The 13817-nt window shown below is 38.0% G+C and overlaps 1 protein-coding gene across 3 annotated transcripts; it reads left to right on the top strand.

Moving 5' to 3' along the window:
- Positions 1-442: 442 nt before the first annotated feature.
- Positions 443-9523, top strand: LOC103405343 (protein BLISTER). 3 transcript variants are annotated; one of them, XM_070815204.1, is made up of 13 exons: positions 443-972; positions 1766-2468; positions 2908-3209; positions 4116-4235; positions 4473-4538; positions 4689-4799; positions 5152-5228; positions 5861-5928; positions 6929-7042; positions 7780-7949; positions 8103-8171; positions 8583-8738; positions 8987-9523. In XM_070815204.1, exons 1-13 carry the CDS (start codon positions 907-909, stop codon positions 9065-9067), a joined length of 2103 nt encoding a protein of 700 aa, XP_070671305.1. In that variant the 5' UTR covers positions 443-906; the 3' UTR covers positions 9068-9523. The 3 variants fall into 3 exon arrangements, with proteins under 3 accessions (XP_070671305.1, XP_008342548.3, XP_070671304.1); XM_008344326.4 differs by having other exon boundaries at positions 458-972; positions 2596-3209; XM_070815203.1 differs by having other exon boundaries at positions 480-972; positions 2584-3209.
- Positions 9524-13817: the final 4294 nt, after the last annotated feature.

Genomic DNA, 13817 nt, shown 5'->3' with positions numbered 1-13817 from the left:
ACTAAGTCACTCATGTATCTTACCATGCAATGTATAAAGTGTAAAATATTGTACTAATTCATTATATATAAATGATTATGGTGTGTTTAAATTTTTTTCATTAATTACTACATATTTTCTACACTCACAATGTTTGCCAGCTCGCTAAATAATCAACTTGATAATGTTAAATCCATCATGCAATGCATTCCTTCCAATTTTTTATGATAAACTAATAGATAATTGACTAAATAAACATCCTGCAAAGTTTCAATAAAAATTTCCAAGTTTTTCTTACAATTTCCGTAGTTTCCATATTATTTTTATCGATATCGATATTATCCCAATATTTCCATTGATATTTTTGTGTTTTCAGATTACCGATATTTCCGATATCATCGATATTTAATACCTTGATTACAACAATCATCTCTTCAACTCTACCCCAACAAAATACACCAAAATAAATAATAAACTTGGAAAATTGAACAATTGAAAAATTGAAAAATTGAAAAATTGAAAAAACAAAACGCACAGAAAAGCGAGAGAGAGAGGGGGAGGGAGGAGAGAGAGAGAGAGCAAAGCGGGGGAGATCTGCCAGAACCAAAGAATTTCATCGAGCTCTCCTTCTCTCCGATCAGATCGGACTCTCTGTCCGTACAAAAATTAGGGCTTCATATTTACTTTCCCAATTTCTCCCACAATATTTCGATTTTTACATTTTGCAATTCGAAATTATCCGACAGTTTGAATTGCGTTGAATTGCGCCTCATTCCTTGATTCCCTGATCCGGATACGCTGTAATTTTTTAGGGTTTTGTTGTTGGCACGTAGGGTTTTGGTTCGTTAGGGGTTTGTGGGGGAGGCGGTGGTGGCAATTGGGCATTTGATATGTTTGAAATTGTTTGAGTTTTGGGGGATTGATTGAATGGCTTCGGCTCAGGTACTGCCCAACTCGCGAAAGCAAGATCTTTTGGAAGCCGGAAAGCGCCGGGTAATGTTTCTATTCGATTACAATTTCGATCTCGCACGAAATGTTTCATTTTGCATTTGTATGCATGCTTGGGTCTGTGTATGTATATGCAATTCGAAATGCGAAATGATTGATTTTTCATGTCAAATCTTAATCCACTTGTCGAGTTTGATTGTGAACGGTCGTAATTCATATTTTGTAGCTGTCATAATGTAGTTAATTTGTTGCTGATGATAGAAATTCGATTACAAACGCACATTTTTGTGGTCTAGGAATCCGTTTTGATTGGGTTACATGTTTAGAAACAGAACGGGATATTGGGAATATATTGAATGTTGATGCTTCTGGGTGTCTACGATGAACCCTTGTATCTTGTTTTGAGCTAGCAGGAACAAACTGATTTAGCAGTATTTTAGTTACGTGACGTAAGAAACAAAGACGTAGAACAGGTAGGTTTTGAATTTGCATATAAGGCTAGGCTGTCATGGTTATTTCATAAGCATTCTTCATATACAGACTCCTTATGGTAAGAAAAAGAAAGAGGAAGAAGAAGAGCACAATAAACTTAAAGTGTCAATGATCCGCCGTACTTTGACAAAGTTTTGTTTTGTTTCTTCAAAAAGAAGTTCTCTAAGCTTCTAGGTCCCTTGATAGACGGATCAAATCTTAGTTCTGGGTCTCTATAGTTCACTTTTTCTTAGTTTAGAAACGCGACTTTAACAAATATTTAGTCATTTCAGAGACAAATTTCATACCAAATATTTTTATTTGATTGTAGAATTTCACACATATTTGGTTTCCTCTGCTTTTGCAGCTGGAGGAGTTTCGGAAGAAAAAAGCAGCAGACCGAGCTAAGAAGGCTTCATCCACTAGCCAAATCGATGCTTCTGAAGTTAGCTCAAACGAGAAACAATCTCTAGAAACTGAACATGTACGAGTTACAGCCTCTGATGGTGCTGGTACATCTGATGGGCCCAGTAGTGCTTTTACTGAAACTTCTTCTGTATTATTGAACAATGATAGCAACGCGATTGATTTTTTGCAAAAAAATGAACAAGCTTCCGTGGATAATAATACACACAGCAGTCCTTCAACCTCTGAGTTTAATGCATATTCTGGAGATCAAGTACAGAAACATGCTGATCAAGAATATCTGAGATATGGTGTTTTAGGGTTTGGGGGACCACTGGCCGTTAATAATCGCCATGGGACTAATGGGATAAGTAATGATTTTGAAAAATATACTGGTGCCTTAGGTGGGACAACATCTGACCAGTCTTTTGCTCCACGCCCACAAGCAAATCAAGATTTTGCGGGCAATACAAGTCACTCCAGTTCTTATGGAAGGAATGAATTTCAGTCCAAAGAACATATTACATCTTTAATGGATTCTGGTTCTTCACATCCATCTGTTGCAAAAATCTCATCTCAGAACTCTGTCAGCACATTACTACAGAGTGAAGCCTCTAATGTCAGCATAGTGTCTGGTGGCCCTGCACCGTCTTCACTTTATGAAGGTAATTGTACATTTTTGGATTTTGGTTTTTGGTGTTCTGATCTAAAATCAGTGTATTTGTGAATAATTTCCAACTCTTGTCTTTGAGGAATATGCTTACTGTATTATGTTTTGAGATGTCATGGCAGACTTGGTTGAACCCAGTCCCAGCATAAGAGGATTTGCTTCTGAAGTTGGTAAAAACATCCGTGGTAGTAGTGAGGACTTAAGTGATTCTCTGAGTTATAAATTTGGGGAAGGAAAGCTTAGCAGCTTTGCCAGTAGCATTTCTAGTGGGCAGAGTGCACCAGTTCAAACATATGAATCCATGGGGGGTTTTGGATCTGATTCTAGAAGTTCCTCCAATCATGCATCATTGTATTCAGTTACACCTGAAACTAATTCTCGGAGATCTCGTCCATCCTTCCTTGATTCTCTTAATGTGTCTAAAACTTCTTCAGGCACTGTTTCTCAACAACCTGAACCAGAAGGGCCATTTATGTCCAACAGTTCTAAATCAAGTGGCATGAATTTTCTAGGTTCATCGCCTTTCCACAAGCCATCTATGGATGATGATACTGTGAGACCCTTTTTAAAGTTTGAAAGTGGTGCACCTCATGCATCTGAGCCTTCCATGAAGTCTTCACTTTCTCCTAATGCTTGGATGGACCAGCAGAGGCCAACAGTTGAGGGGAATAGCATGGAGAGAAAGCATGAATTTTATTCTCCTAATCAGAATGAAGATTTTTCTGCTTTGGAACAGGTGTAGTGTGTCCCTATTTTTCAGCTGGTGGATTTTTACACATATGTCCAGTGGTGCCACTTCTTTCTCATATTCAGATATTTTATCCATTTTAAGTTTTTAACACGGAGAATCCTTAATCAATTCAATAGTCTGCTGTTATGGCCTCTCTTCGATGCATAGCATGACAAAAGCAGTCCATTGAGTTTTTATGAGCATCCTTTTGGATGAAAATATAGGTTGATTACTAGAGAACATCACGAGTAATAAGGGGTATTGATGACATAGTTGTGACTTTTGAGGGAGTAGTGACTGGATGGCAATAGATAGAAGCTTATAGTGAAGATATGTAGATGATAGCAAAGTATAAAACATCGAGATACTAGGATATTTATGGTATGGGATTGACCAAAAAGGATGTATGATATTGAAGAATGGACATACCTTTCTTTTCAAGTGCATTACCTAAGCTGGCGCATAATCCTATACTCTCAAATTTTGACTTCCTTTTTTGAGACTTTGAATACAATAAACAACTTTAGCACAGTGGAGAAAGATACATATACTAGGCCAAGGCCTATACACCAAATAAACTCATTGACCATGGATAAAGAAAAACTGTTTCAACGTCAAAAAATGATGTCCCTTTTTTGTCAGTGGAACGTTTGACATTAAATTACTAGATGCTAAGTTTGTTTGGTATATCTACTAAGTAAGTTTTATTTTCCATGCGTCAGTTATAAATTGTGAACTGCAAGTGTCATATGGCTTTGTCATTCATCACAGGTTGTAGTACTTCAAAATAAAAAGAACAAATTGATTTAACCTTGTTAAGTTTATTTGAATAGTGATATCACCTTAGCAAAATCGTTTCTTTGGAATACTTTTTTGTTGACATGTTTTTGTATTTTTCTTGTCATTATGCAGCATATTGAAGATTTGACACAAGAAAAGTTCTCTTTGCAACGAGCACTTGAGGCTTCACGTGCTTTAGCAGAGTCATTGGCTGCTGAAAATTCTTCTTTGACAGAGAGTTATAACCAACAGGTGTTTCTGCTTTACATGATATTGCACCTTGACATTTGTATAACTTTTACTTTGTTGATGAATTGTGAACTAAACATCTTTGTATTACTTTCTTTTTGCCTGATTTATCCTATTATGAAGACGGTTGTGCTGACTTCATCCGAAATGATGCCCCTTGTGTTTCCCTGACAAAGTCATTTGATAGTGCCATGGCCCACGGCTTTCTTCTAACTGTTGTTCTGTTTTCTTTTTCTCCAGAGAACTGTTGTTGATCAACTAAAATCTGACTTGGAAAATATACAGGAGGAAATCAAACACCAGCTGGTTAGAGTCAATCATCCCCCTTCTACTGATAATTGCAGAGCAAACTTGTACCTCTGGGGACCATTCTAATTTATTAGTTATTTAATATAGGTGGAACTTGACTCGTCTTCAATTTATGTTGTAGTAGTTTTAATTTCTTGATGTGAACAGGTGGAACTTGATGCGGTCAGAAATGAATATGCAAATGCACAGCTAGAATGTAATGCCGCTGATGAACGTGCTAAGCTATTGGCATCGGAAGTTATCGGATTAGAGGAGAAGGTAGTGTTTTTTCTTGGTATGTTGGGATTTTAGGTACTGAGTTTAGAAAGAAATTTTGATTCAGTTTTTTGATCTGGAGAAAACCTTTCTTATTATAATTGTATTTGCTTTTCTGTCTGAATAAAGGGACATAATAGGCAGAAATTCTCATGATATTTTTTTTCCCTTGATTGTGAGCTATGAAACTATTAATGTTCACACTTTTGACAAACATAAAATTTTATCCTTGTATGATTATATATGAGTGCGTATGCACATATTAATATGAGTTAGGTACTGAAATTGCGAATCGTTGATAGTGCTTTTTAAAATAAAATAAAAAAGAATTCAAATTTTATGTTTACTTTTGTAGGCATTAAGACTAAGGTCCAGTGAGCTAAAGCTGGAGAGGCAATTGGAGAACTCACAGGCTGAAATCTTGTCGTACAAGTACGTTAGCGTTCTACTGTTCAGTAAATTAAGAATTTGTGCACAAATTCTGAATCACTTGTTTGATATTTTACCACTCCCCATCTTATATGGAGAATGTTACACTTGTCTTGGAAATATAAAATAAAATAGAAACTAAATCTGAAATTTTGACAGTGGCTCTGAATGTAACAAACTACTGAGTAATGAGCTGTAGAATTATGTGTTATGAGATTATGGATTAAGTTGTGAACACCTTTTTCATCCTTTATTGTTGGGCTTGCGGGTTTCAATAGAATGTTGTGCCATCATAATATGAAAGGACATGCTCACATGCTCAAGGAGTGGAGATGACAAGTGCCTGAAGAAGTAGGACTAGTTTGAAACTGATTCAAAGTCTCTTCCTCTAATGGTGGGATCTTATCAATGTGCTTTTGGACCAAAGTGCTTCTGGTTATCTAGCAAAATATTGTTATCACATTATAAGTATGGTATTATATGGTGTTAGATGGGATGCCTCACCTTTTCTCTCCCTCTCCTCCTCTCCCCCCCCCCCCTCCCCCCCGGCCCCCCTTCCCTTACTCCCATTACATATAATTATCATGCTGTGTAGCTACATGTCTCTGAAGATAACTATTTATGAATCTGTGCAGGAAAAGAATGTCCAGCCTAGAAAAAGATCGTTCAGATTTGCAGTCAACTATCAATGCTCTTCAGGAAGGTAAGTGTGCCTATATAAAAATACCTCTGTGTAGAGTATTTACCTTGTAGTGGCTTTTCCAGGGACAAATTGCTTACTTTTTTAATTTCCTGGTCTAGATTTTCTGCTTTCTGGTGTCATTGTCACCATTTTAAGAGCTTAATTAAGCGACTTCTTTTAGCAAGGTTATTTAACTGCTTAGAGTGTGAAGTAACTCCACACCACATCACTAGCCCTATAAACTATTGGTGAGATACACAAATGCAGCCAGACTCCCAGTCATGCATTTGAAAGAAGTGATCATGTATTCCGTTGTGTTTTTTAAGTTTTAAAACTTTTTTGTTCTTCTTGTTATAGTTATATTAGCAATGTGAATACAAGCTATGAATATTGGGAGTTGCATGTAGCAAAGGCCCTAAATTTAATCGATAGGGGCTGGGACAACTGTATTGTGTATGTCCATAAATATTGAAACTTGTTAGGCCTACATTTGAGAATACTTCGTTGGATGTGTGGGCACACGAGAAAGGACAAGATTAGGAATGAGGATATCTGAGGTAAATTAGGAGTAGTTGAAATTGAAGATAAGATGAGAGAGAATCGGTTAAGGTGGTTTGGACATGTGAAACGAAGACCTACAGACGCTCCGGTTAGAAGGTGCGATTATGAGACAGAGGCTCAAGGCCAAAAGGGTAGGGGAAGACTTAGGAAGACTTGGAAATAGACTCTAAGAAAAGACTTGGACTACTTCAATCTAACAGAAGAAATGACACAAAACCGAGCGCAATGGCGTTCTGGGATTCATATAGCCAACCCCACTTAGTGGGATAAGGCTTTGTTGCTGTTGTTTCCATCTTTCTTGACTGTGAAGTGGCTAAGTGGTCCTTGTGCCAATAAGGGCAGGTCGTCGTGAAATTATTGAGTTGTTTCTTAAGCTTTCCACTAATGTGAATGCACCCTTATCTAGTATTATTTATGGTTGCATATCTTACCCCTTATTCAGTGTTATTATCTGGTATAGAGAAGAAGCTGTTGCAGTCTATGCTACGGAAAGCCTCCACAAGTGGAAATAAAGTTGATGTCAGCAAGAGTACTACTAACAACAAAGATGTGTCTACTTCTACAGAAGATCTAGGTAAATTCAACTCTTCTGGATATTTTGCTTATAAATTGATATTTCTATATCCAAATGATAAGGGCTGAGTTTCGTAATGTATCCGGTTAATTGGTACGTAGCCATGGTTCTTTTTCTTTTTTTTTTTGGGTTTTAGTCCATGTGTTTTTCAAATTAGTGCTTGAGTGTGTTATTATATGTTGAACAGTACTCCATCTTCAAATTTTTTATGATTGCATTATATGGATGATATTCTGAGAATATTTCTAGTGTTGTGTTTGTAGATAACTTTTGGTATCTATCTATTAATTTTATATCAACTTAGCACTTTTGACAACTGTTGAAATAAACTGATTGCTGCTGATTTATCCTGATTTCATTAACACAAAATCTGTTTAATTGTAATCCTAATTAATCAATATCTTCCAAAAGGAAAAAATGATACCCAGAATTCTGGGAATAGGCAAAGATAACCTAAGTGCTCCTCATTGTTTTGATTGATATTCCTGATCAACTGTTTTAATTTACAGAAGTTGGAGTTGTGGTTGCAGTCGTTGTATGACAAGTTTATTACTTATTTTTGTGGAATTTAAGTTGCTGATCAATGCTCACAAAAAACAAAGAATAATGTTTCACAAATAAGCCTTGTACAGTTGTACTGATGAATGAATGACTAAAGTGTGACAGCTATTTCTCCTTTTTGTAATCTTTTTTCTTTTATAATTATGCTTTGTGCGTCTGGGTATTGTGTTCACCAGTTGAGGAAAATGAAGACGCTATTCCTGACACCTTAGGCCAGGAAGGGGGCGATGCCTCGAGTTTCCCAATGCTGCCTGAAAATGGACAGTCAACTTTTGACATTTCATCTGTGAATCTACCTCCCGATCAGATGCAAACAGTTGAAAACATCAGTACACTAATTTCCGAGGTACCATGCACCCCTTATATCCTCTCCTAACTATCTACCCCTTGTATTTTCTCAGTGATACACTTTTGAAGGCTTATTTCCTTTCTTTTCCTTCAGATTTGTGTTGTAAAATCTAGTCCATTAAATTGAATTCTACTCTCTTTGGTATTTCAGTTAGCATTGGAGAAAGAAGAATTGATACAATCTTTGGCATCCGAGTCATCTCAATGTTCCAAGCTGAAGGTAGCATATTTTTAATTTTCAACTCAGTATAGAAGTCTGCTACGACTTTTGACTTGTTAGTATGTAGCCCACTTTAAGCAAGAAAGGGCTTTCTTTGGGACCGAGTAATATATTTTAGGGTTGAGGCCTTGTTGTTGATACATGGTTGAAAAAGCATTAAACGTACAAATGGAATATGAAATAATGTGAGCAAAAGAGGCCTATGCACTTCGCACGTGTACTTGGTTCTGAGAATGATAGTATCATCTATGGGCCTCTCGCTCATACTCTAGTGCAAAATGTATCTTCAAGTCATATTGTTAGCAGTCATTCAATTTTTTTTATATATTCGTTTGTGTCTGGCTCATAATTATTTTCAGGGGCCACAGCTAATAATTGCAATGTTGACTGTTTTCCTTTTCATGAATGAAGGAGCTGAACAATGAATTGTCTCGGAAACTTGAAGCCCAAACTCAGAGATTAGAGCTTTTGACAGCCCAAAGTATGGCTAATGAGAATACTCTCGTCAGACAACCCACTCCTGTTGATATGTCGTACAATGCTCCATATGCAGATGAAGGTGATGAGGTAATGCGTTTTGTTTTATATAAATATTATTTATACTTAAAGCACAGGTACATCATTCCTCAAAGAACTGAACAGTTCTGTGATTGTTTTGCTTCTAAATACATTTATTGCCGAAATTACGAATGTCTTTCTGATACAAGCTGATAGTTACCTATAGCTCAATATAAAGAAGAAAAGAAAAAGAAACCCAGAGTGCAAATGATTGGCTGATATAGAAATATTATTTTTCTCTATATTCTCGTATGTAGGTAGTGGAAAGAGTCTTGGGATGGATTATGAAGCTTTTCCCTGGAGGGCCATCAAAACGAAGAACTAGTAAGCTTCTATGAGTTTCGACTCAGTATAGCTTGTCAGGAATGCCTGTGCTGAGATCTGGTTTTGTTTTCCATCACTCCCTTGGCGTAATGAAGGTCGTAATTTGTTTATTTTTTGAGTCAATCTTAGAGCCCATTCTTTCCAGTACAAGAAATAAGATCTTGTACGTAAGAGGCCGGCCCTGTCATTGATTGAGAGAGCATTTCTTTGAATGATGACAATAAAGTCCCTTGTTACACTTATTGATTTAGATCTTATATTTTAGGGGAAGGGATGTGGTGGATACCGAAAGAGAGGGATTAAAAGTATAGACGTGAGAGATGAACGTGCATTTTTTTAGTTTCGCAATTTTTTGTTGTATTTTAATTTGAATGTGCTTTTTTTTTTTTAATGCGTTTGAGGTTTTTCTTTGCGAAACTTGTTCAGGCATGACTTTCGATATACATAATGATATGTCTTATGAATTTGAATCGACGATTGCGTTATTAATCAGTTGGATCTAAACCAAGTTTCTTATGTATAGTAATATAAATGGATGTCTACAAAGACAATGGGTAATTTACTGTTTCATCTACCTTCATGTAGACTTGTAAACGGGTCGGGTTTATTGGGTTTGGGTTGAGTTTCACTTAACCCGTTAACTTAACGGGTCATTCAAACCCAACCTGTTAAGTTAACGGGTCATCCAAATCCAAACCGTTAAGCTAACGGGGTCATCCATTCACCCGTGAACAACTTATTTTTTTTTTTCGTTTCACCCGTCATCCGTGCCTTCATCATCGACCTCTTCTGGGCCGCAATTCTGGTTGATTTTTTGTATTTCCCTAAGATCCATGAACAAACCACCCAGAGTTCAAAGGATCTCACCGACATCATTTTCAAATTCCCCGGACGGAAATCTCCTCTTAAGGCTATACACATGATCGAATCGGTGCTCGATCGAGACGACCCTGTTTATTGGGACTTCCTCTCCTTTTGCTTATATCTTCCCAAATCCAAAGGTATCATCGTCAACATGTTCGAAGAGCTTGAGCCACCTACCATCCTCCTGGCCATTGCTGAAGGCCTGTGTAAATTTCACGCCTTGGGAGACGTTGGCGAGGGGTGTGAATTTCACGGCGTTGGAAGATCCGTCGCCTTTGCCGAAGCTGAGGTATCTAGTGCCACTGGATTTGGAGGGGAGGCAGTAGGAGAAGAACCGGTTGTATTTCGAGGCAGATTACTCGATGAGGGAGATTTTATCCCGGTCGAGATCGAGCAAACCGGAGGCACCCCTAAAGAGTCCCTGATTGTTCTGGTCGCACCTGAACAAAAATCCGTCAAAAATATCCGTTGGCATTAAGCTCAGCTGTTCCTTCTCGAAAAATCCGACGGAGAATGACTGGTCTTCGTACTAAATGCCGTAGATACAGCTGGAGGAGGAGCACCCAGGAGTGTTTTTTGTGACTGACGCTGTAAAACAGATTTCATCCAAAATGACCCGTTATTTAACGAGTGATTAACGGATTAACCCGTTAACCATCCGACTCGTTTATCACTCATCCGAATACTGATTTTAATGGGTTGAGTCGGGTCGGGTTAATGGGTCGGATTGAAAATGCCAGGTCTACCTCCATGTGATGGCTTCCAAGTTGGAAAATAATGTAGGGTTTTCTTGTCCAATCAGAGATGGTTTTTTTTCCTTTGGACTTGTTAAAATCTGCTCAAGTAACCTGGGGCATGCTCTTATTGAATTCATTTTCTTAAGGATAAATGTAGCTAAATTGTTTAATTTATTCATTAGTTCCAAAAAAAACAATGAAAGTACCAAACAAGCTCTTATATCTTTGTGTTTCTAGTTAAAAAGCGCAGAAAAGCACTTTTTATTTGCTTTGAATTGCTTCGGACACAAACGGATGAAAAAAATCAAGTCATTGATGGAATGGAGTTTAGTTGAAGCATATACAATCTAGTGAATTACAAGCACGAAAATGCAAAATGAAAAACATGTACAAATATGAAAATTCAGAGACAAATCAGAAGTATTATTTATTTACTTTATCTCATGGATAATTTACTTTAAAACAATACTAGCCTCTTGCCACATGCATACGTGTGTGGCAATTGGCCTTTTTATATTTTTTATTTAAATAATTAATTTACATATTTTTTAAGAAATTATTAAAAAAAGAAATGAATTAAAGACATGAAACCACCCACTAATGTGGGAGGTTTTGTTTTTGTTTATTTTTCTATAATTTTAAATATTAAATTCATTCAAAATAAAAATATGGTTAAATACTTTAGCTTCTTTTGGTTCAATTGTAATTTATGAGATTCTTAAAGGGCAATTTATGGTATTTTGAATGTTTCACCATTTTAGGGTGCTTACTTTATATATATAGATAAACTGTTAAGAGGGAATTCAAACTCAAATGTATAAGAGCATCTCCACCCGTTGGTGGACGGCAAGAGCAAGGCAAAGGCAAGGGCTTATAAGTTTCCATTGCTACTCACTTTGAATAGTAATTGCTTTTGTGCAACTCCACCCTTTTGAAAAAGGGCAAGAGCAAGTATTATTCACAATATTTTTATTTTATTTTTTATGCTTTGAAAATAAAACGATTGTTAATTCTAATAAATTATTTCAAATACAAGAATTTGGGAAGTGGAAAACAAACTGTTGACCCTAAAAACTACCAAGCCTACGTGGCGCGTAAGCCGAGTAACTTATAAGCTAACTACGTCCTTCGGTTGAATGCGGGTCGTGCCAACTCGTCGGTCGAACTCGGCCGAGGAGTAAAATTTGTTGATGTTGCATTGGGTGCGCAGATGACTTCTGCGTCTCACGATTGCGACCGAGGAAGAAACACGTCTCGGCCTCTTGGGTTCTCGAATCTTAAGACAAGGCTACTATTCTTACGAAGTTCACAAATTGTCGTCGTCGGATTCGGTCAAAGTGATGGTATTCGTCAGAGTAAACTCACACCGAATCGACACCAAAGTGTAAGGGCACAAATACTCAAAGATGATACATGTCTTAACAATAAACGTGGTTTGGCCGTCGGAATGTCGAACTCTAAATCCCACTTGAGAGTATCCAATCATAAACTAACTCGACGTGCAATGTGCCGAGCCTAATAAAATGTAACACCTTACTTCACCGAGAATGCTAATGAGATGACCTCGACCAATAAGGATTCGGAAATCCTTTTCGACCGAGACTTGGATAGATAACCAGTCACCCTCGACGCAGTGCTATCTATGCCGACTGAAGATGCTGCGAGACCGGCTGGTTCTACGGTGACAGTGTTATCTATGTCGACTGAAGTGCCACCAGTTGCCTTCACATTACTGTTTATCCAAACTAAAGGTGTGTCAGCGAAAAAAGAAAAGGAAAAAAGTCTCAAGGTTGTTAAGAGAATTTGTGCAGGGCAGTTGTATGTTGAATTGAAGAGGGTTTGAACGATGTACAGCCTCCTCTATTTATAGCATCAGGTACTGTCTAGATCGAGTTAAACCCTACTCGGATTAGGATTTCTTCTTCTAATCAAACACCCTCTTGACCAGTCCTATTTTCACTATGACTTTGAACCCAGTCCTTTATCAAGTCGGATTCACTTCCGGGTTATCAATATCCATATCTTGCCGAGACTCCTTATTGCCCCAGGATTCGATTACTCGTCTTGCAGCATGACTTGACCGACCTAGGTTAAGCCCATGAACTAAACGATCCACGGTAACCTTTTCGTAAGGCCTTCCGGGCCGAGAATAAATCTCGGCCCAAACATTGCCCCCTTGTTTCTTAGGACTTTTTCGGCCTGAAGTCTCTAGCGGAGCCCTGACCTTGAAGAAGCGACACCAGGCTCCGTCTCCCGAGATGCATTTATGAAGCACGATTGCACGATCTTGATTTCATTAGACACCTCGCCAAATGTCCTCTTCTCAGCATGACCTGAAGTGTCCTTTCATCATTACCCCCTTGATCCATGAGATTTTTTGAATTCCTCAAGACGTGCGGATGTCCAAACATCCTCAAATCATTATACATGTTGCCGCATGCCATCATGCAATCTTGATTTGTGAATCTTTCGATACCTTCGAGATCGTGCGGACACCAAAATGTATTTTCTTCATAAAAGGACGCCGTCACGATATCATCATGACCCCTTAATCCGCAAGTTTTTTTGGTTCTTTATTCAGAGTCTGTTAATATTCTCCATCACTCCATAATTATTAGTGATCTTCCCGATCACTCTCCCCGTTTGGTCTTCCATTCCACGAGTCTATAAATACCCGGCTTTCCATTATTCATTCTTTACGTTTTCAAATTTTCCAAACTTCCTCTTGTTCAAAAGATTAAAAGCAAATCCCCTGACTTTATTCCAAAAAGCCTTCAAAACCATTCCAATGGCCTCCTTCATCTCCAAGCTTTCTAAGGAATGCGACAAATGAGGAGCAATTATCGACCAACGCTCAATCAAGACTCTGCGCTTTGAGAGCAACATGAGCATCCCCCACCAGATCCTTGGTCCACTTTTTAAGGATGCAGTGCCACCAGCTATCACCGAACTCTTCAAGGAGCAGTGTTTAACACCTCTACTGCAAGGGTTTGAATGGTCGATGTGGGATTCAGCAAAACCCCAAGGCTCTTGGCCCTCGACCAGTGCGACCTGGGCAGCCTGGGTTGCACGGATGGAAAAGATCTTCGGTGAGCAATGGAAAGATCTTGGCATTTATGATGCCATTCGTCTTTCGTCTATGGAGCTCATCGTGGACAAGGAG

The sequence above is a fragment of the Malus domestica genome, chromosome 16 (assembly GCF_042453785.1).
Source record: "Malus domestica chromosome 16, GDT2T_hap1".
NCBI classification, from domain to species: domain Eukaryota; kingdom Viridiplantae; phylum Streptophyta; class Magnoliopsida; order Rosales; family Rosaceae; genus Malus; species Malus domestica.
This window is presented reverse-complemented; position numbering and strand designations above follow the sequence as displayed.

Coding starts and splice junctions, on each gene's coding strand:
- LOC103405343 (XM_070815203.1), top strand. CDS start 907: ATGGCTTCGGCTCAGGTACTGCCCAACTCGCGAAAGCAAGATCTTTTG. Junction 5,929..6,928: donor TATCAATGCTCTTCAGGAAG/GTAAGTGTGCCT, acceptor TATCTGGTATAG/AGAAGAAGCTGTTGCAGTCT. Junction 7,950..8,102: donor TCAGTACACTAATTTCCGAG/GTACCATGCACC, acceptor TTGGTATTTCAG/TTAGCATTGGAGAAAGAAGA.